Below are 23,556 nucleotides of genomic sequence, written 5' to 3'. Positions count from 1 at the left end.
GCTCCCAGCTGCCGAGGCCGCGGTGGAGTCCCTCCCTCTTTCGCGGGTGAATGAATGATTAGTCAAACAGCATCTCCCCGCCCAGGTCCGCCCGAGTTTGGAAGGGAGGAGTCTTGGAGCGACCGTTCCTCTTTTTCCAGGGCAAGAAGCGTTCGTCTCCGTGCGTGTATGAATCGACCTTGCTCGTCGTTCCGACGTCCGTCCTCCCGAGTGTCAGGTCGCGCAGACACGTAATAAACACAGGGCACTGATCTCTACCCCTCTGTCTGCTCAGCCCGTGAGACCACTGTCGTGCCCCCGCCAGAGGGAAGCAAAGCAGACGCGTGAAAAGTTGCGGGGGCCCTCCTGCGCCCCGTTTGTCGCTCCTTCCCAAAGCTGGGGCGCCTGGGAGCGCGCAAGGGTGGTGAGGCGCCCCTGCGCTCCATTTTCGGCTCCCTTCTCGCGTGGGGGCCCCCGGGAATGAGCAGGGGTGGTGCGGCATCCCTCGTTAGGGGAGGGTTTCCCCGCGAAAAGGAGGAGGCCCCAAGCGCGCCGGGCGGTGGAGACACGCCTGCCCCGCTCCGATCCGCGCCCCGGGGCCGGTGGCTTCCCTCAAGGGGCTGGGGAGCGGCTGGACGCCTGGCTAGGACGTGCCCCGGGAGAGGGGCTCCTGCGCCGGGGCGCCCCCAGCGGGTTCCCGGAGGCGCCCGGTGCGCCCCTGTCTTCCGCGCGGGAGCGAGCGCGCACGCCGGCCGGGCGGAGAGCCGGCGGGGCCGGCGGGAGGTGGGGAGTGCCGGAGTGGAGGACGCCCCGGGCAGTTGCTGCAGCCCAGGCGGCAGCCGCGGAGCAGCGCCGCGCAGCCAACAGCGCAGCCAGTCCTGCCTGCCTATCTCCGGCTGTTCCGACACCCCCTCCGCCCGGCCCCCCTCTCTGGCGTGGAGGGGCGGACGACTAGGCTGCTGCGAGCAACTCCCTAAAAAAAGAAAAGCCACATTGGAGGAGCCTGGCCGCAGGACCCCTCCTCCCTGGGCGCCCCCCACCCCTCGCCTCCCTCTCCCGCCTCTCCCCCCACCCCCCCGCCCCGGCTCCCGGGCGCCCGCCTCCCTCCTTCGCGGACTGTCTCCCGACTCGCCCGCTGAGAGCCCTTTTTGATTGCGAGCCGCGGTAGCGGAGCAGAGGCGGCGGCGCGGGACCTGCAGTCGCCCGGGATTCCCTCCAGGTGACGATGCTCTGGTTCTCCGGCGTCAGGGCTCTGGCTGAGCGTCCCTGCCGGCGCTCGCCTGGGATTACCTGCTGCGTCTTGCTGCTGCTCAATTGCTCGGGGGTCCCCATGTCTCTGGCTTCCTCCTTCTTGACAGGTAGGGGAGGATGAGGGAGGGTACCGGCCCTTCGGGACTCTAGCTTGGTACCTGGGAGAAGAGGCGCTGGCCTGCCCCGGGGATGGGAGGGTGCGGAGCGAGCACCTTGGCTGGCGCCTGCCCCTCTTTGGCCGGTGGGGATGAAGTGAAGCCCATGGGGTTAAGGAGTAGGAAGGCAGTGAGTAGGTTGAGGGGTGGAAGGCTGAGAGGATGTGGACGTCAATATAGTGCTAGAAATTCTTCTTTTTGAATTTGAGAAATTACTTATTCTTAATAGTTTCTTCAACCCTTATTTTGATCTCTTCTTCCCCTATACAATTAAGGCAAAATATTGCACCGTTTTCCACACATCCTCCCTTCTTGACTCTATAGGGTTCCAATGTATCTTCTGTGCTAGGAGTGCTTTTTAAAGCACCCGCTCTCCAGACCTTGAATTTAAAGAAACTATCATATTTTAAAAGGGTAGTAATAGCAGGATATAGTAATTATATGTTTTCAGGCAGGTGAAGACCTCAGCTGCTATTTTGAAGGACATACTTTACTGACACCTGGTGCAGAAAAGAAAATATTGAGTCAATTTCTAAGAGAAGAGGAAAGAAGATTGTGTTTCAAAAAGTGATCTCAACTCAAGACAATAAGAGGCACATTCATATAAAGGCCCGTTCATTGACACAGTCCTGAATTTTGTTCAAATTTAAAATCTGCCCTAATGGTCAATTTGAATTTTCTTTCTTCTTCTTCTTCTTCTTTTTTTTTTTTTGCATGTAGGGGTGTGTGTTTAGTTGAAATGGTTTCCTAAAGGAGGAGTATTATTAAAGATCCCGTGGAATACTTGCAATTGTACTTAAACCACCTGAGAGCAGAAAATCTATATATCACAGTCTTTAAAAAAAAAAAATCTGTGCAAATAAAACTATTTAAAATAGATTTCTTTTTCCAGGGGGGTGGAATTTGTTTTTGGTGAGTTTGATAATTTAAAACTCATTAGGAATTTTTGAAATTTGGGTAGTTGTTTGGAAAAGGATTAGTGTAAAAATTTGAATCTTTATAATGATGCCACTAAGCTGATTGTAAATTACATTTTTTTTCTTCACTCTAGGTTCTGTTGCAAAATGTGAAAATGAAGGTGAGGTCCTCCAGATTCCATTTATCACAGACAACCCTTGTATAATGTGTGTCTGCTTGGTAAGTATGGAGAGCAGGTAATGGGAAGTCAATTGCTGCCTCTGACAAGGTTGACTCCATTAAATGTAATGATATAACCAGATCTTAAAAATTGTTTTTAGTCATTACAAAATTGCATATAGCTGGTGAATTGATTTCAGTTGAATTTCTGAGCTTTATGGGCTTTGGCGATTTTTATTTTATCAGGCTGGGAATTCTTTGACATCATCCTTACAGAAGTACATTTAAGAAGAACTTTGTGTGGCATGGTCTCAGTGATAATAACCTTTTGCACTTTCTGGTCCCGGGAATGGCTGTTGCCACCAAATCATGGGCGCCATCAAACTTTCTGCCTTGAGTCTGTCATCAGAGCTCAGTGTGGAAATGGTGAGATAACATTTAGGTATCTTACCAGGGATAAGATATGTGACAGGGGGAAAGATAGGTGACAGTCACAAAGGACAAACATGAGGACAAGATGTAATCTTGGATTTCTTTGCCTGTTATGGCCTTAACTCTCTAAAACAGTCTTTATATTTCTGATTTAGAATCTTGAGTCAGGAAGGACATTCAATCTTTAATCAAGAATGACACTTGGCTGTCAGCTGCTTAGTTAACACGGGCGGTGGCTGGATGATTCCAAAAAATAATTTGCTTCAATTTATTTTAGCTTAATAGTTAATGATAAGATCTAATAAGCAATCACACAGGGAAGATTAAGTTATAGGAATAAGAATTTCTGAAATGAAACAGAGATTGACAAAGAGCAACATTTTTGCTGAAGAGAGTTTTGCATGACAACTTTTGGCAAAACTTGATTAAAAACTACACACCACAAAACCCTCTAGGAAATTCGTTAAGGCCGTCAAATGCAAAGCTCAAAAGTGATAGATGACTGTTTGTTATCAGATCAACACGCTGTATGGAACTGGGGAAGGGATTCTTCAGTTTAGGTGAAAGCCAAGCCATCTGGGTTTAAGCTACCCAAACTTTTTCATGACGAGAGATGAGGTCAGTGTTCGAAATGATGAATGGGTGAAGGTGAATGCCTGTGTCAAATGATTATCAGGTTCTGAAGACTAAGGAAATAAACAGAATCAGAAGTGAAAATGCATTACATTTGCTGAGAAGATAAATATTGCTGTCTTAAGAAGAGGGAGTGAGAAGGGCTTTTCAGATTTTGTGTTTATGAGTTGCCATGTAATTAATGATCTTTCACTAAAGGACCTGTTGAAAAGAAGCTTTGTGTTTAAACTTTGACTCAATGATGTATTTACAAATGCAGTGTGTGTGTGTGTGGGGGGAGATAATCTTCCTTTTGAATTTCTCTTTATAAGGTGAGTGAATTATTTTATTGTAATCTCTTAAGATTTCAGAGGACATTACCCTGACTGAGTAACATTTAAATGTGCTTGGAGGTCCAAGCCCTGAAAATACTTTTCTCCTCGGCAATATTACTATCTATAAAGTTTAAATATACAGCTTGGGTTTTGCAAACTGTTCCCAAATAACATTATAAAAAAATTCTCCACACAGAATTCCCCCTTTTCAGTACCCCACCCTAGTGGAAAACGGTGCCTTTCTTTGAAAATGAGGCCTTACTGATAAGATAGATGTTAAAATCCTGCTATAAAGGTAGAGTGACTCCAAAGAGAAAAGATGTATCAATTGGACTTCAAGTTAAGATCATATTTATTCCCGAAATGTACTGATTAAGTTCAGAAGGGTAGTGGGTTCATTTATGTCTTTAAGTAACATTTGGAGATATCTGCCTCGAGTGAGAGCTGTCAGAAATCCTTTCTAAACATGTGACGTTGGGACTCTGGCAATACAACTCCATTGGTGTTAAGAAGATGCCTCAGAGCCCTTTCATTAGCTGAAAGGCTCAGTGATACATTACGGTGACTTGTGCAGGGGTTTAGGATTAAGGGGCCCAAGTTGTCATTATTGCTTCCTAAACCTTTGTAATGACTTGATTAAAAAATTGAGTGAGAATCGGATGACTGATTCTCTATTTATGTATGCTCTTGTAAGTTTCGCTGGGACTCACTTCAGTCTATTTCAAAGCACCCCAAACTGTCATGAGGCTGCTTAGCATTTTTACAGTTAGGTTGAAGGAGAGACCTATTTAACAGAGAGGTAATATTAGCAAATTAACTAATATTTATAAACATTTTATTTGCTGGCACTTATCTAAACCTGCATTACTTTATGTAATCCTCAGAAAAATCCTTTGAGAGCTTTTATCCCCAATTTACAGATGAGGAAAATGAGGCTAGAGGAGTTAAGTAGCTTGTGAAGGTCATTATTTTAGTAAATATCAGAGCTTGAACTCTCTCGGTTTCATCTGCCTCTAGGACACATGCCTAGAATCAAACGAAACAGGCTATTTGCTTAGTTAACATGTGAACAAGCAAGCAGAATATAGAAAGATCAAGTTATTTTACTGTTGGCGTTGCTTTGAGTGATTTAGTTTTTTTCTTTTGAGTCTCTTAGGAGTTCGGTTAGCTAACATTTGTTAATCACATTATATGAAAGGAAAATCTCGTTATGATTTCAGTTGACCTTCAGGGAGCTTTGGTTGTGAGCTAGTTTTGTGTATGTACATTAAGAGGGTATGTAATAGTCAAAACTGTACTTTGGATAAAGAAAATAGTCATATTTAGTTTATGTTGGTCCAGCCTTTTGGCAGAAAGGTACCTAAGGCTGAGCATAAGCGCATATCGTATTTCATAACATGTATTAAAAAAAAAGCTAACCTCAACGTATGCTTAAAAAAGACGTAAAGTATTACAGTTGGGAGGAAATAGGTGGCACAAAGTCCTGCTTATAATTACAGTGTAAAAGCTTGAAAACCCCACAAAATCAACTTGGCCTGATTTAAACTTTTAAGCTACGAAATGTTTCAGAGATGGAATGAGCTCATTTCTGTGGGAATTTTGAGGATGACAGTGGGTTCGGTGGCCACGGCAAGCAGAACTGAATAATTTTATTCTCATTTATCCTCGCCTGCATAGACCTGAGCATCATGCCAGAACCAGCCATGGTCCAAGAATAACCTGTTTGTTAGCTGGTGATGGATATGGTTTTAAAGTGTGTGGGACAAAAAGCTTCGGTTCATCTGTTCAAAGGGGAAGGTGAGAAGTTGAATCACTGGCCTGAAATCTGGGGAGCAGGGATAGGCAGTTTAAGTTAAAAATGCAAGTGCTCTATTGTTTAGTTAGAAAGCAAAGCATGACTTTTTACCCCCTTACAAAATGGTCGTTTAAGGGACTAAGGAAGGAAGGCCCAGACTTACTGCTGTTTTGTGTGACTTTCCCCCTCTTCTTGCTAGAATTACTTTTCCCATAATGCCTAGGAAAACATGCTGGTGCCATCCTGGAGGTGCAGGTAATAGGGGCCAGCCACACCCTGATAATGAGTCTAAAGCAATTCTCTGGGTCCTTTGGGCATCCCCAAAGCCACCAGACAGAAGTGGTACTTTTCCTTTTCATCCCTTTCCACCTAACAGGAGAAGAGAAGGAGATGGCAGAAGCCAGTGAGTTCGGCCTAGTACTGGAAACCTGAGAGAGCTTTGGAGGCTGGGACTTAGAAAACCAGAAGTCAGTCAGAGCTTAGTTTGGCAGACATTTTGTTCAGCAAAAAACATTATTCCGAGGTTTAAATTTCCTCTTTTAAATCCAGAGGTGCAATGTAGAAATGGACCCTCTGCTCATAAAAAGCAACGTGAAATTTGGTGTTACAAGAAGCGGGGCTCCACCTGTCTTGGAGCCAAGCAAGTAGTGAAAACAGAGGAGACTTTGTCTGCTGTCTTCTACTTTTTAATCACAAAAATCCTCCATCACTAAACAAGTAGCTACCAGCGTCTTCGATTCTCTGGGGTGCCTTATCTCTATAAAATCCTCATGTTTTTTACTGTTCAAATTAACTGGCTAGAGAATAGAGATCTATTATCTGAACAAGTGTTAGGCATATGTTTGGGAATGAGGGTGATAAGTTGCATCAGGATTCAATTCGTGTGTGTGTGTGTGTGTGTGTGTGTGAGAGAGAGAGAGAGAGAGAGAGACACAGATGTGTTCAGAGAGATACTACACGTAGTATATGCACATATACATAGCTTGCCATAATTTTTTGAAAATTGCTTTATATAATTTTTAGACTTTGGACTCTCACTAAGGAAGTGATCAGGATTCATTCGTCCACTCATTCATTCATTCTGTTTAAGTGTTGTGACCATTTGCCTTTTCATAGAACAATTTTAGGGGAAAGGTAACATATTTATGGCATTGTATTGGCCAATTCACCAATACCAGCTCCTAGACAGTTATTTTTACTCATGCTTTATTGAGGCTCAGAGTAGCAGAGCAAATGTCTTGAGGATACACAGTTACTAAGAGACAGACTGGGCTATAAAGCCAGTGCCTTCTCCACTAACTCAGTTTGCTTTTGCTAGTTTGCTACTTTAAAATGTCTACGATTACCTCCAAGGGCTTCAGAGGGTTATTTCCATTTCCACAAAGCTGACACAGACTCTCTTCGGGGGCAGTTAGAGTGATTTTGGTCTTGTTGCAAAAACCAAGTCTGCAATTTGGAGGACTCTTTCAAAGGAAGGCACAGCTCAGGCAGCTGTTTGCGGGCATCATATCATTTTGGCAAAGGGCTTTGGCTGTGACATCAGACAAGCCTGCGTTCAAATTTTGGCTCTATTCCTGACTGGTGGTAAACTCAGGAAAGTCATCTCACCTTTCTAAGCCTTAGTTTCCTCATCTGGAGAATAGGATGAATTGCTGTGAGAATTCAATAAGATATAGCCTATAAGGCTTGGCCCAGGGCTTGGCATATCGTAAGTTCTCTATAATGATTTGTTATTGTTCTTGATGATAATGTTCTTGTTTAAGTTGTTATGTCCTCACGTGGACTACATTGCAAAGGCTCATCAGAAAAGGAAAAAACAAAGGAAGCCAATAGAGAAGAGACATAGGGATAATGATGCCAAGCCCACCCATCGTTATGAATGAACAGGGCTAAGTCAGTAACATTTAGTGGGGTTTTCTGTCCCTCCAGACTTGGACTTGGCCAATCTGTGCTGCTTCCTTATTGGTCCAGTGGTCTGTGGGCCCTGGGATAAGTTTTCCCCTTGTTCTCCATTAAACACTAAGAAAACTTTCCATGGAAGAGGGGCCTCATTTTTCTGTGGAGTATTTACATCTCTATGCCTGTGGGGTCACCTTCACTTGTACTTTTATTGGCAGAGGGATAGGGCTGGGACTCGGGAGCGTTGTAATTCTGGAAAAACTGCCTAGTGGTCTGGCATCATGGGGATTTTCCTGGCCCGCCTCGTGGAAGTCTCTCAGCTCTGATCCAGACCTGAGTGAGTTTTGCTGCCTCCTAACTCCTGTGCTCGCCTGCCCCATCCACATACCATTTTAAACGCACTTCCATTTTCTTCCGTGACACTGGTCTTTCTAATGCACATCAGCAGGAAAGTGTGTTTGGAGTGTAGGAAATAATGCCAAGGAAGGAGAGCCCTTCCCCAGATTGGGATACACATATGGTGAGGGCAGGAAAATAGGATGTAGCAGATACAACGATGGAGAATAAAGCCAATTAATAAAAATTGGTTGAATAAATAAAGGATATCAGTTTTTCACACCCTCTTTTACGGTACTTCTGCCCAACGAATGATATATTGACTCCTTTGTGCTCTAAAAGAATACAAATAACACCACCTTTCATGCCACTGGGGGGTCAAGTGCGCTTGTTGAACTTAGTTAAGATCAGCAAATGAGTGAGGTGTATATTTTAAGACCTCCTGATTCCCAGTTCTAATTCTATAAAACACCACTCAAGGCACTGGGGATAGCAGGTTATAAATTCAATAATATTATTCTTTCTTCCTTCTCTCCACACTTCATTCTCCCCTTACATTTTATTTTATTATTTTTAGCCTTTTCTGTGTTTGAAGCATTGTGCTGGTTGGGCGCCTTGGGGAGACAAAGACCAATAGGATAGATTCTTAATCACAGCCTAATGAGGGAGACAGACGCATAAATAAGTTTTACAGGAGTGACAGAAAAGCATTCTAATAGACGCACATCCAGGTACTAAGGGAACTGTAGACGAATTCTGACTGAATTATCTGGTACCTTGAGGAGTAAAGGAAGGATAGTCCTGATAAGCCTGTGTTGGAGGAAAGGCACAGGGGAGTGTAGGTTTAGGATGTGTGGAGATGGCGGAGTCCAGTGCGTCCCAAGCTCTGATGGGAGCTGGGGTTAAAGAGCTTGGTGGGAGTTAGCTAGGAGAGAACCCTGAATGTGATAATAAGGACATCAGTTCCACTCATTAATCAGGGGCAGCCCTTTAATATTTTTGTTCAGCCACATGACACAATATGATGTGTTTTGTATAAATGCCTCAAGGAGTTTCTGTGGGGGATGTTTAGAGTGTGGAGAGGCTGGAGTTTGGACAACAGACTCCCAGGATGTGCTGTTGTCAGGTGGGGCAGGGACAGGCAGTGGGAATGAAAAGAAGGATAAACCAATACGGCTCATCCTTTTGAATTTCTTAAAGTGCCTTCCAGTTCTACAATATTTAGATTAAAAGATTCTAAGCCATGCTCAGCAAGGCAGAGTAGTAAAATTCAGTCATCATTATAGTGGAGTGATGTGCTAGGGTGCCTCTGTAGCAGTCACTTTGCTAATCACTTGGTGTCTCTAGAGAAGGGTGCACGCTAATTCAGTTAAATAGTTTACTTCCCAGAGCTCATGCTCAAGATTCTGTTTGGGGAGCCAGCTCTCTCCTCTTACAGTGACAGGTTGCTCTACACTGTTGCACGACCTACTTGGCAGATTACGTACTCTGGTAGATATTGCCATGATAGTATGTATTCTCAGTGTTAGCACAAATTTTACACAATAATCAAAATTGAGTGGCTCACTTAAAAAAAAAAAAGTGTAGCAATGTGCTGGGACCCCTCCACTTGCAAAGGAGGGTTGGAGCTCAAGTTGATAGCACTTGGCAGTAAGATAGGTAGGAGACATGAGCGATGGGGCGATTGGAGGGAATTTTGAGACTTCTAGCCAATGTTGTAAACAATGCAGGAAGAGAAGAGTCCAGGGGCTTGGGTGGGTGATGATAAGACCCACCCAATTTGATAGACCTTCCCAATAGAAAGCCAAGTAGGCTCTTCAAAATAGGTATGGTGAACTCAGTGGAGAACTCAAGACAAGAGGACACCAACTTAACTGTCAGCATTGAAGTAAAGTTCAAAATTTTGGAATAAATTATTTGTCTTGGGAAGAGTTCTAAATTGAGCTTTCAAGAAATGGGCCTAAAATAGTAACTGGAAGAAGGGCCATATTTAAGAAGGATGGTAAAGGGGAAACCCATGAAAGGGACCAAGAAGTAATTATAGGAGAATAAGGAGAACCAGGAAAGCACAGACCAAGGCAGGAGATGTTTGAAGAAGGGAGAGACCAGTGGTATTAAATATTGCAGAGTTAGTCTGAAGATTATATAAGGACAACAAAGAAGGACTTTCTCCTCATCTACTTGGATTATTTGGAACAATCAACAAAGGTGCCTACCTCCCTCCTGCTGCACGTTTGCACACGAAATGAATTGATGGTAGATGGAATTTGGGTGGAACCCCATTTGACAGAAATCCAAAACTAAGACTGCTGTAGGGATTTTGAAAATTTAGTGCAAAAATCACAAATTTTCCAAACTTGGATTTGAAAAGATCTTAGAAAAAAGGAATAAATACCACATGAAAATTTAAAAGGTACCAAAACAAAACTAATTTCATGGATAAAAGTAACATACTTTTGCACATGCCTTTGGAATGTTTCTATAGTTAAGTGCAAAATGGACAAGACCACATTGAAGCGTTTTTTATGATGAATAAGAGCAACAATGTAAAAGAGCCTGTCTAATATAAAATCTTACCACTATAAATTTCAAGTTTGCCCTATTAAACTGTTAATGATGCTTTAAAAATATTATGATACAATTTAATCCCTTAGCTAGATCTTCAGGAAAAATACTTTCTTTTTTTCACTAAATGTTTAATGTCCGTGTTGTCATGGAAGCACGGCTGTGGAGTGGTGGCCTTGGTATCTGAAATTAGGGGATCAAGTGTCACCTGGGCCACCTGGTAGCTGTGCACCACTGAGCAGGCACCTTCCTCTCTCCGAGCCTTAGTTGTCACAATGGTGTGTATGTGCCCTTCAGCTTCGTCTCTAAGGAAGAAAGAAGAATTCTGCAGATCTTAACTGTCGGCAGTAGCTATTAACTGAGGAGCTGTGTATGGGCTAAATCTACTGATGTTTGTGAAAGGCCTTTGCAAATAGTGTAAATGGAATTCTTATTAAGGACAAGAGCTTGAATAGAAGAAAGTGAGTTGTAGGCCACAGACCAGTGTTTAGCACATAATTTAATGAATATATTTTTTTAGGAATGATGATGTAGTGGTTTCTCTTTTGACTCCTTCATAGGTATATGGCTTTGGGTAAGTTGCCTAATATTTCTGTTTCTCGACATCTTTATCTTCATCATAGGGGTTTTGTCGGAATTTTGAGTTAAAACACAAAAAATTCTTAAAACAGGGTCTGGAACATGGTAAGCACTTCAGAAATGATAGCTATGGCCACTGTCTAAATGTTTCGCAATTACTGCCTACATGATACTTCTAAGGAGTGATTAAGCGGACTGTTCTTACTACAATTTATTGTTAACATCTATGAAATGTGTTTACTCTGAATTTCTGTCAGCGTAGACAGTGCCACTTTAGTAGAAGTGACAGCTAGCCTTTCTGCTAAAAGATGGAAAGCTCCAGTAGTATTTGGGCTTAGCAAGATGGGTTGCTCCTCAATTTTTACCTAAAAAAATGGTTTACTTTCTTGATCGGTGTTCATCTACAGACAGCTGAATCACAATATTGCTTGTGCAGTGGGGCCCAGCTGTCCTTTGGCGACACTTGCAACTGAATCAGGAAGTGGCAGGTTGGTGGCAAAGATGGAGAGCCAATTACTGAGTGGACCCGTTGAGCCTGACATTTCTGGGTCCTCCCCATTTTAGAGTGTGCAGAGTCCTGCTATCTGACCAACCAGTCACTCGTGCATACCCGTGGTTTGGGGGACTCATCTATACAGTGTAATTAACTGGTGTGTCTGCATTTGGACATGTGGACCCTACAAATCCACACACCAGCTTTGTTTGTTTGCGACCAGCGGTCCTGTCAACTCCTTAAGAGTTTGCGTCTTCTGCTCTTCCATAGCATGTCCTGGATTGTAGTGTAGTTAGTCGGGCGAATTTGTATCTTCAGAGAGGAGGTCCTCAAGTATAAGAACCTTATCCGGTTATCTCTGTAAGCCCCATAGCTTCAGCGAGAGGTCCTCAACCTTGGGACTTGAGTGGGAGTCAGGCTGGAGTTTCCTGTTTATAGTTTGGGTTGTTAACACTTGGGATAGCTCCCCCCCAGAATGGAACTCCAAGTTCCAAAACATAATTCTCCCAGAGAGTTTGTCACAGAAGGTCAACCTCCTCTATAAAAGACATCCGAAGTAATCATTACAAAAACACTTTTTTTCCCCTTTGAAAGGAATGTAACTCACATCTGAAAATTTAGAAACATATAGATACAGAGACCTGCTTTTATTGGTGACAAAAAGAACCTTCCCTCTCATAGAAATAACCTGTTGTCAAAAGCAGCAAAGTAGGTGACAATGCAGGGGGACCTGGGATTATCTCACATCTGCTTTCAAAAGTCACAATGAAAGTGTGCCTCCTGTCGCCGTAACTGTGTTCTCCAGTCGTTTCCTCCCCCTTTCAGTGAGGCAACGTCCAAAACCTTGACACAAGCCTTGATGTTTATATTAGGTTTTGGATGTTAGCTCCCTTGGCTTCTGGTAGCTAATGCTGTTGAAAATTATGTTTTTCTTTTAAGGACAAAGGCCTTATTGTATGTGCATGTTGTGTAGAATAATGAGTTGTTTTTTTTTTTTTAAATGTTAGGTAATGGGTAATACTAACCCAGATCTGCCAAATGAGAAATTCACAGGTCTATAACCCGAATGGCAATTTAAGGTTTCACTCAGGTAATTCAGCAAGAGAAAATGAGAAGGCGGGATAGTGGCATCTTCACTGACCACAGCATGTCCCCCAAACGCCCTGCTTTGATGGAATAACCATAAAACGACTGGGAGAGGACCTGCAACATGAGTGATGGTACCCCAGAGACCCTTCAAAGAGAATGACACTGATAATAAAAATAACAGAGATAACAATGTCACGTTTTAACTTATAAAAACACGCATTTCCAAAATAACCCCTGTATTCAGAGTCGAATAAATAGATTTGGGCCAGACGTATTTTCATGGCTGCTGAGGCTTTAGGCAGAGGTCGAGCATCTTATTTTTAGAGCATGTGCAGTGGCCTCTCTGGTTCTGCTACTCGCCATTTTAGTTGTGGGCGACCCCAGGAAGACTATTTCCAGAAGGGCACGGGCCTGGCCTTCAGAAAGGAGGCAGGAAACCAGAGCAGCCCAATGCTGTTCTTATATTTCTTCAGGCCTTAGTGAGAGGCCTTTTTAGCATCTTTATCTTCATGTCTTTTCCTCTTTTTCTGTAAACATTTCTTCTTTAATCTACCTTCCTAGATTCCCCTTTGAGGCAAATCTGTGGATGACTGCAGTGGAGTCAAGGTTCCTTTAACCTCTCTCCCTGCTTTCTTTTCAATGAGCAAAGAAAGGGCATTTTCCTGCTTTTCTTAGAGCTTATTATTTAAAGAGGACTAGAGATTCCTATTCCATTTCATTTTCTAATTGAACAGAACTGTTGGAGCCAAGATAGGACAATTGTTCCCTCTCGGCTCAGTGGCGCCCGTTCTGTGTCAGTGGTCAAAGGTGCTAGAAACTTCTGCTTCCATCAAGCCTTGCTGTGTCATATTTACTGTACTTGACTGGCTTGTTCTGTCCCTTTACCTCTCAGAAATTCACGAATTCTAGAGGCTCCCATGGCTGCTGGGTCTCTCCTGCTTTGTGGATTTAGAGTGTAAATGCAGTGGCATGGAGACATTCACAGAACAGTGTGTCTTAGTCTCTGGGGGACACTAATGTCCTGATTGAGAGGACATAAAAGATTCATCAGATATTCTCCCACTGGAGAGCTGCCCCTCCAAGTACCTGTGTTCATGCTCCTTGGCGGGGAACCAGACCTATTGGAATTGAGAATTGAGATGTGGTGATTTCCTGTTTTCTTGTTCATGTGAAACAATGGTTCCTGTGCCCAGAGGGACCCACCAGAGGTCAATTCTGAGTCCCATTAGCATGTAGGTGAGCACCCAGATGGAAATTCCTTTTCCCTAAGAGGTGACTCCAGTTAGAATTTGGAGAAGGGAAGGGGGCAGGAGCCTGTCCTCTTTGGGAATCTCCTCACCCAAGAGGAACTGGCTCTACTTCCTCCCTGCTGTGCTGTGCTGGGGCTGCAGGTACCTGTAGCATTGGCTCCCTTTTCCTTGGAAGTGCTTGCGTGTGTGTAGGGGAGTAGTTGGAACTTGTATAATAATCTGATTTTTTTTTTGGTTTTCTGTTTCATGTAAATCATACCATATACTGGACAATGGTAAAGAGAAGTTTGCTTAAAGTACTTTGTACACTAGTTGGCCAAGTTACAGATATGTAGAGCTCCCAGATTTTGGTGTTAGAGTGAAGCATATTAAAATTTTTATATTTGGTGTTGACCTAGAGAAACTGCCATTTGTTGAGGTTCAACCTCATATATACTTTGAACACCTCTTTTTCACTGGAGATAGTCAACCTGCCTGTTTATTGCAGCGTATCTCAGCGAGGGAAACTTTAAATTTAGAGTGAATTTAGAGTTACAGTGGGTTCATAAACTAGAAACAAAATGTGGTGATAGAATAAAACACTAGCACCCCTCGATCTCTGAACCCCAGCTCTGAATGGTCTCTTCCTACATCCTCAGGACCCCTCTGATGGTGTTGGGGTGGGGCGGGAAGCGTTTCACCTTATACCAATGAGAGGGACCTCGTGGCTGCTCTGCCGCAAAAGCGGCAACTGAATTGCAGGACTGAAGTAGGAAAATGATTGATGGTCATTAAACTCAGCACATATTTATTGAGCATTTATGTTAATAATGGCCCGAGGCATTGTGAGATTGGAAAAAAAATGCCTTTTTTTATGTGAACAAAGAGAGATTAAATTATGTTCCAGATAGTTTTGAAGTTAGATCTCTTTTATTGCTTTAGAGTTCTTTGAAAACTGATGAACTCATGCAAGCCATACATATTAACCCTTGGTTAGAATATTTGATGAATAAGGATAAAGTATTATCTTATTCCTTGATTGTGCTAGATTTTATATGTGTATGTATTTAATATAAAGTCGGGATAATGGATTGAGTTTGCAATCCACCTTCGATCATTAGAGAGTCTAAAGTCCCATTGTGAACATGTGATTGAAACAGTGATTGTGTACATGTTCCTGAGGTGGAGGCGCTGAGAGTGGCCCTCTGAGCACGGGGGGACAAAGCACTGGCAGCCTCGCCTCATCCTCCCTCCTCACCCACACACTTATCTGATTACATGTCCTCTCTTACACAGTTTTAGCCTTGACAAGTCAGTGGTAAGAATTTTGTCTTCAGATTCCTCTGTTTTTCTGCCAGGGCCCTGGCTGCTTTCAGTTTTTCATGTGCAGAAAAACCACCAGGGAGCTTGTTAAAAATGCAGATTCTGGGGCCCTCCTCCAAAGGCTCTGACTCAGTAGGTCTGGCAGAGACCAGGAAGTCTTCATTTTGAATAAACCCTTCCAGGGATTCTATGCAGGGACCAATTTTTGAAAAACTTCCCAACCGAGGTTACGGAAAGGGAAGAATATATAAATATGAATACAAATATAGGTAAATTTCCCCCTGCAGCAACCTGTGAACTAGTGGTGAGGTGCCGCTGGAATTCTGTGATTGGTACAAAACTTAGAAACAGGTCAACACATAATGTTATTATTGTAAGGCTTTCACAGTCACACAGATTGCCATCAGCCATCTCTATTGAGGTGCTACTTTTTCTCTTCATGCCCTCTCCTCCATCAAGCTTCCCCTTGTCACCTGATCAGAAGTAATGACTTATTCTTTGACGCCTTATGTTGGTTAGTTGTATTATAACCCTTACTCCTGCCTACCCTGCAGTTTTATTAATTGTGTACACGGCTCTCTCTCTGACTGGACTTCAGGCTTCTTCAGGGCAGGGATAGTGTCAGATTCTTCTCACTGTCACTCAAAACATCTACAACCGCACTGTGCACACTGTAAGTCTCAACAACTATTTAATGAATGAATGCTGTGTTCGTAGATTGAGGGCAGCCTGAACTTCATTTTCCACAAGTGGGGCTGTGAGATAGGGTAGGCTTTCTCAAGAAACCTATTTCACAGCTGAGATCATTAAGGCTTGGAAACAAAGGCAGACAGGCTCACGTTGCACTTGGACTATAATTGAAGTATGGGAATCCTGACCCATCCCTGGGGGTAGACCTCATGGAGTTATCCTTTTGAGAATGCTTCCTGACCACAAGGGTTGAGAAAGCACCCGGAGGGGTGAGGGAGAGAGACCCAGCACATCACTTCCCTGGGGATTCTGTTTTTAATAGTCCTTGTGGTTCAGTTAGGTAGAGTCCTGACTGGCGCCTTTGCGTAGGACAGGCTGACCCTCTGGGTGGCTGCCAGTCTTTTCATGTGATGGATTCCCACAGGGATCCACTCTGTTTCCTGTGGTCTTTCTGTGATGGGCAGCAGCTGCAAGATGAAGCTGATGTGATGTGTGTTTGTTGCTTCTTCAGCCTGAGCCAACTAGATGTAGCAATTTGACAGAACAGCCAGGGTTTTATGACCGACTTGCTGAGACCCAGCAGCATCTGGAGGAAACAGAGGCAAGCAATAACAGAGAGGTAGGATTTAGAGGTGTCCCCACCCCACCCCTTCCATTCCCAAACGTCTGTCATCGAAACTGTTTCCTTCTGGCAGTGTCTGTTCAGCAGGTACCTTCCTCATCCAGGACAGAACCATTCCGGGTAATCTTAGTTCTTTTCTCCTCTGTAGGCCGTCTGATGTCTGCCGACACCTTCCTTTACCTCATCATGGAGAGTGTAAAGTCAAGCTGCCCTGGTTCTGGTTCTGATTCATGTTGCTTCCGTAATTCTGGTCACGTTGCTAAACAGTTTTCTATACTTTTAATGAAGATCCTTTAAAAAAAGTTTTTTTTTTCGTTTTAAATTCGCCTGGCATTCTGTTGTTCCTGGCTTTCACCTTTATCATCTTCATCTTTATTCTTCTTCTTTTTTTTTTTTTTACCATGTTATTTTCTTTCTCTGTTATTAACCCAGCATTTCCATGATGTCACCATTCCCCAAGTTTTGTGGCTTGTTTTTCTCAGTTTCAGTTTTTAATTCTTGGTTTCAGCCTGATAATGAAATGTACAAACAGAATTGCAGTGGGGTGGTTGTTCTTCCTACACATACCATGTTGGCCAGACAGTTGAGAGATGGAGTGTCCGTGGGGAGCTCTCTGTCATAGGCACAGTGAGAAGAGCTGGTGGAAGGCCAGAGGAGGGCCATTTGTGATCATGCCTAGGGGTCGAGAAAAGGATGGCTGGGAAGAGCTACAGGGCTAGCTAGCTTAGACCCGTGTCAAGTGCCTAGGAGGGGGTTTAGTAAATATTTTTCACCAATGATGATGTGCCGATATAATTTAGCCTGGTGGAGAGAATGCCCAGGGGAACTTGAAGAGCTTTCCAATATCTGGGAAGGAAATATTCTGTTGAAAGGACAGAGAGGAGTAGGAATCCCAAAGTTGCAACATATCTTTAGCCCTGGCTTCTCTGCTGGCCTCTGCCTCTCGCACACTTCCAGAGTGGGTGGGCCCAAGGTGGTTGTGGGGTCTTGGCTTCCCTGCTTCTTGGCCAGGGCCTCTTCCCTACATCCCCATATCCTAGTTGCCCCACCATAGATGAGCTCATACTTCTCGCTTTCAGTCACATTTGTGGGGATTAGAAATTGAAAGCAGGGTCTGACTGTGGACTCTGTTTATCCCAGGGTTTTGCCTTCAGATTGCAGTATAACCGAGAAGGAATACTTAAAATGAGGGGTTTTCCCCTTCTGTTCTTTTCTGTCTCTCCTAAGGGTTTAAAGTTCTCTCATCCCTGACACCTACCTTTAACACTCACCTAGTATTTTGTCCCAGACCTGTTGCTGGGAGACGTTGGTCCTAGAACTTTTCCCTGGCATTCTCAGCTCTTCTAGCCAGGCAGAATTCTCCTAAGCTTGAGTCTATTCTGTCAGAGATGTAGCTTGGCAGGCATGGTGGTTATTAGCACTAGGGGTAAGGGGTGGCCAGCAGTGGCCAAGACAGAATCTCTGTGAGCCTCAAGTGGTAGACACTGACAGTCCTGAGTTGTGTTGGTCTCTAGGTATCTGGCAAACTGAGTAGCAGGAGCTGAGAAAAGATGACCTCTGGGAGTCACTGGATTAATGTAATAATCTCAACCAGTGATTGATCATGTGCTGGTGTGTGTGTGTGTGTGTGTGGACTTACACGTGTAGAGTTCTCTCAGTGTTTGCATGATGGATTTATAAGAAATGTTTTCTCCCGTTATACTCCTTCCCTAGGTGATTTTATATAGACCCATGGCTTATGCTCAAAGTTACCACATTTATGTTCCCAGCTCCGTCACCCCTCAAGTGCAGACACATGTATCCGAATGTCTACTTGGTATCTCCACATGAATGTCTAGGAAGCATCTCAAACTTAAAGTGGTCCAAACAGAGATCTTGTTTTCCACTCCTTGGCCAAACCTCGTTTCCTCCAGCCAACCATCTCAGCTGCATTTTCTCAGGCCATCAACCATGCGGGTCTTGATTCCTCCTTTTCTTATACATCCTATGTTCAATCTCTCCGCAAATCTTGACATCAATTCCTTGAAAATATATGTAAGTTCTAACTACCTCTATTATCACTTTTACCTCTGGACAATATATTATCAACCAGTGGTCATTTAAACGTATACACCCACTTACTTCACTTATGAAAAAACCCTCCAGTGGTGTCTCCTCTCTGTCAGAGTACCCTCTGAAGTATAACTGGTCTACCAGGGCCCTCCATGGCTGGCTCCTGATGTCGACTCTGGCCTCACCTCCCAGTGTATCCTCCCTCACTCTGCTCCAACCACACCCCTCAGCTCCTCACTGCTCCTGCTTCATACTCAGCATGTGTGATACCCAACACCATCTCAACAAGGGCATTTGTGTTTGCTCTTTCTGGTACCTGTAGTACACTTGTCCACTGTGTTTATATATTCTCCTTCCTTCATTCTGGTCGCTGAGCAAATGTTTTCTTTTTACAGGGTCTTTTCCCCCTCAATAATACCATACCTTATCATTCTGTTCCCTTGTCCTAATTCATTTTCTCCAAAACCCTCATTAGTGTCCATTACACCATATATAAACACATATGTATTTATATTTGTTTCCTTTAGGTCTCTCTACTAAGATGTCAGCTCTGTGTGGATGTGGATTCTCTCAGGTTCATGCAGTAGCCCCAGAGCTGGGACAGTGCTGGACCCATTCAGTGTGTATCTGTGGATGAATATATGCCATTTGCGTTTAATTTTTTGATTCAATAATTTGAAGATCTAACTAATTATTCTCCTCTAAAATAAATTATGGATTTTCCTTTCTTCTTTAAACTCTGCTTTTTCTGTAATGATGACTTGCCTTTTTTTTGTAGCTCATATTACTTTGCATGTCATATCTGATGGTGGGAAAATTATACAAATACACTGACTGAAAGATGAAAAGCTGCCTCTAGGGAACAATAGTATAATCATAATATAATATCTAATGAGCGGTAATAATTATAAAATAAAATTTTTTTCTATAGAAAAGTATTTTGAAAAATAGATATGACTGTTCATACTTGGTAGTATGATAATTATTAGTTTTGGAATGTAAGTTAAAATACAGTATGTTGGTATTTTGTACTTGACCTAAAACATAGTATCCCGAAGAAAGACTAGCCAAGTGTGTTAATTATTACAATTTAATAGAGCAAGAAAAAAGTGGCACAAAATATTTTCCCATGATATAAATAAAACGAACTGTTCTGTTCGCAATGCCAAGCCACGTTGCTGCACCTGAGTTGGGAATGCCCTGGGATGTCATCAGGGAAGGAGGTTCCATTTGGGGGTTTTCACATCCCAAGGTGCTGACATAGGAGGTCGGACAATTAAGTTTGCAAATTTGTTGCAATGATGTTGCTAACTGTTTTTGATATCAAAGGGATTATTCATTATGGATTTGTACCAGCTGGACAGTTAGTTAACCAAGTTTACTATTTGGAAGTGCTGAAAAGGCTGCGTGAAAAAGTTAGACGACCTGAACTTTATGCCAACAATTCATGGCTCTTGCATCACGACAATGCACCAGCTCACACAGCACTGTCTGGGAGGGAGATTTTAGCCTGTAAACAAATAACTGTATTGGAACACCCTCCCTACTCACCTGATTTGGCCTCCAGTGACTTCTTTCTTTACCCTAAAATAAAGTAAATATCGAAAGAAAAACATTTTGATGACGTTCAGGACATCGAGTGTAATACAATGATGGCTCTGATGGCCATTTCAGGAAAAAGAGTTCCAAAATTACCTTGAAGGGTGGACTAGGTGCTGGCATCGGTGCATAGCTTCCCAAGGGGAGTATTTCAAAGGTGACCGTAGTGATATTCAGCAGTGAGGTATGCAGTGCATTTTTTAGGATGAATTTGCAAAATTAATTGTCTGACCTCGTATGTGGGTCAATTTCTGTCTCAGTGAAATAATCGTGTAACAAAACTTTATTTTAGGCTTACTCAGTGGTTCACATAGTGTCCAAAAACCAAGATAATTTGGATGATCTCAGGGAGTTTGTGGCCGTGAAATTTGGTTGAAACTGACCTTTCCCTCCTCTGAACTCATGGACAGCTCTACTGTCACTCATGTTGCAACATGTGAGGTGCTTTTGCTGTGTTTATGCTCTGGCCCCTCTCCCTCTTGGACTGTAAGCTCTTCTAGGGCAGAAGATATATCTGATTCATATTTCCTTTTCCCAGAAAACCCTGGCTCAGTGCCTGGTCCACAGCAGGGGCTCAAAAGGTATTTGTTAAACAGATTCATGGAGTTTTAGTCAGATAGAGTTTAATTCTGCAAAGTTTTAACCTGCAGAAACATCCAAGTTTATAGCCAAGATGTCACATTTTCTGAAGGTCACTTGTCTCCTTTTAACACTTTTGTCTTATTTTAGGTGTTAAAGCTTCTGACAAGCTGTTTTATGGTGAAACCCTTTTAAAAGCCAATTTTTAAGGGTAATAAGCATGGATGACTGTGTCTTTTTTAAAACGGGGCACATGTTATGAATCTCTTTAGCAACAAATTGATGTTAATGTTTTGTGGGTAAACATCCACTTTCATTTATAACACTTCAATCAGAAGTGCATCATAAGCAAAATTGGCATTCATTTGATTGTTTAATGAGTTTGAAAATGGAAGCTAGCGATTAAAATTACATTCTAAAGCTATGAAATAAATCTGTGGCTTCTCAGCTCTTTCTGACATCTGCATGTGGCCCTTGGGATAGCCTTGGTGAAGAGAACATGCTGCTAATGGCCCTGAGTCAGACCAAGGCTAGCTAACAGAATAGCCTGCGTTTGGGGGATACTGTCCGAGGCTGGCTTTTTCAGTTCTGTGAACGTCTAGCCAGCCAGAAGGCTTCTGGCCTCTTTCTCCCTTGCCTAACGTGCCTACGGCTAACTAGCCACCCTCTGCCATCAGCAGCAGTGTGAATACAACCCCGGAGCAGGGACCTTTGCAGTGCCTGATGCATCACACTGCCCTTACCATTATCTGGTGGCAGGACAGCAGGAACCAGCTCTAAAACCTGTCGTCCCAGGGGTCCCTTTGAAAGCCTCTGTGATTGCTGGTGGTTGGGGTCAATTGTGCAGATGTCTTTAAAAGTGTCTCACTAGTGACCAGAAAGTTACTTTGTCAAGATGACAGATGGGCTGTGAGCAGCTCCTTCGTCTGTTCCCTGTGACGTCAGCTCCATTTACTTGTCAAGATCAGGTATTTTTGTAGCTCCCAGCAGTGCGTGGGCTTTCCCAGGCAACCTGTGGAAAATTTTCTGTTCTTTTCTGTGAACAATCAGCTCGGTGGCTTGCTGTTGTCCCACAGGAGTGAGAGGCATTTGAGGACCTGGTGAGTCCTACCCCTTGTGCGTGGGTTACGCAGGAAGGAGACATGTACTGACAAGAGGGTGACAATCCTCCAGGGCTGAGAAGTAGTGATGAGACAGAGTGAGAAGTAGTGGTGAGACAGAAATGGGATCTGAGACATCCAGTTTCCATGTATTAGACGTGTTTGCTCTTCTTTGGCGGAGAATCATTTATGGGTACAATTAAAAGGGTCCACTGAGTTCTCAGTTTCTTTATAGAGCCAGGGAGCCCATCTTATACTGTGGCAATTCAGAAAAAGGACGGCCAAAATAATACCTCCAGCTGTCATTTCTTAACATCACATCTCAACCTTTTCCAGGGAAGTTACTCTAATTTTATTATTATTTTTAACTCTTTAACCCTCTCTCCCTCCAATTCCCCTGCCAGCCTGACTGTCCCCTATCCCCGAGACTGGGAAACTGGCTAATGTCCCCTGAGCCATAGATCCTGTTAGTGGTTGGACTTGGACCCCCATCTTCTTCCCAGGATTTCAAAAGAATTTGCCAGAAAGGTACAAAAATGTTCATAGAATTTCATCTCCTCTTTCTTTTTTGTTTTCTTTTTGGGCAGAAAAAGAAGCTGATTCACTATTCCTTATATGCTGAAGTGTAAAATAATCAAAGGCGTTGGGAGAGGCCGCTGGACCACTTGTGCAGGAGGCCACCTTACTTGGCAGGACTCTGTTCCCCCTCACCCCTTCTTTACACCTTCTTCCTGTCAGGGGTCTGGGGCCGTTTCTCTGTGGCACTGACTCCAAACCACATCCTAGCTCTCTGAGTCCCTTTCGGTGGGTAGACTTGAGAATTTTAGCAAAATAAAGGAAAGATGCTGACATTTACTCCTCTCAGTTCACATACCTGACTCCTGTCCCCTGGTAGGTGGGGACACCGTTCACCTTCTGGTTTTCCAGGATGCTTCTGGAAGCCCAAGTATGGGGTGGCAGAGCTACCTGTGTGACAGGGTCTCTGCGCTAGGTCACGAGGGGCTTTGTGTCCAACCTATTACATGAATATGGGGCTGCCCGCAGACCCCTCTCTTATATGATGTACACCATAATAAAAACCAGACAGTGCAACTTTCTTTTGGGCTACTATTTTTATTTGGTGGTTATTTCTTTTGTGTTCTGCCATCTCTAATGTTTTGGTTCTATTTCAAAATATGATTAAGCAGAATGAGGAGCTGTTTGGCACTGCCATGTTTTAAATCAGAATGGTACTTGAGTAGCTGGGACATTCTAATGGCCTGTGTTTCTTTGTTCTGAGAGTTCCTTGTAAAGGCCAAAGGGGGGGGGGGAAGCCAGACCTAAATCCTTAAACAGCATAGGATCCAAAACAATCCCTCCAACAAACTAAAGCCCATTAAAAAAGAATTGAAATGTTAGGTAAGTTAAATATAAAAGGGGCCTTCTTATTAATCCCCCGTTGCTTCTGTTGGCACGTGTCATATTTTCAAGGTACAATATCAGGAGAACACTGTCATTTAGTGATATATTAGGGCCATATATCATCAGAACATCGTCTTTGTAGAGGATATGGGTACTAAAAGACACGATTCTGGCCAGACAGAACAGCAGGGGGTCTTACTTCTTTGCTCCATCCCCCCTGCCCTTTTCTTTAATCTCCCTCTGTTTTGTGTTGCAGAGAAGTGAATTTCTTCATGGGATATGACTTGTTGCAAAATAATCGGGGGGCCCCAGTGGGCTTCATAAAGTCTTTTAAATGGCTGGGCTTCAAGGGCAGCTTTGTTCG

General features: G+C 43.4%; 1 protein-coding gene across 2 annotated transcripts in view; it reads left to right on the top strand.

Moving 5' to 3' along the window:
• The first annotated feature begins 724 nt into the window (after window positions 1-724).
• The window catches only part of BMPER (BMP binding endothelial regulator), a 220,073-nt gene continuing 197,241 nt past the window's right edge, over window positions 725-23,556 (top strand). Inside the window, exons 1-2 of one of the 2 annotated variants that reach the window (XM_081079765.1) lie at window positions 725-1,337; window positions 2,437-2,522. In XM_081079765.1, coding sequence (XP_080935891.1) covers window positions 1,205-1,337; window positions 2,437-2,522 — 219 coding nt within the window. In that variant the 5' untranslated portion in view covers window positions 725-1,204. The remainder of the gene's footprint in view (window positions 1,338-2,436; window positions 2,523-23,556) is intronic. The other variant, XM_081079766.1, reaches the window with a different exon arrangement.

Source organism: Rhinolophus hipposideros (genome assembly GCF_964194185.1).
Source record: "Rhinolophus hipposideros genome assembly, chromosome: 18".
NCBI classification, from domain to species: domain Eukaryota; kingdom Metazoa; phylum Chordata; class Mammalia; order Chiroptera; family Rhinolophidae; genus Rhinolophus; species Rhinolophus hipposideros.
Note: the sequence above shows the minus strand (reverse complement) of the source record. Positions and strands in the feature narration are given on the sequence as shown.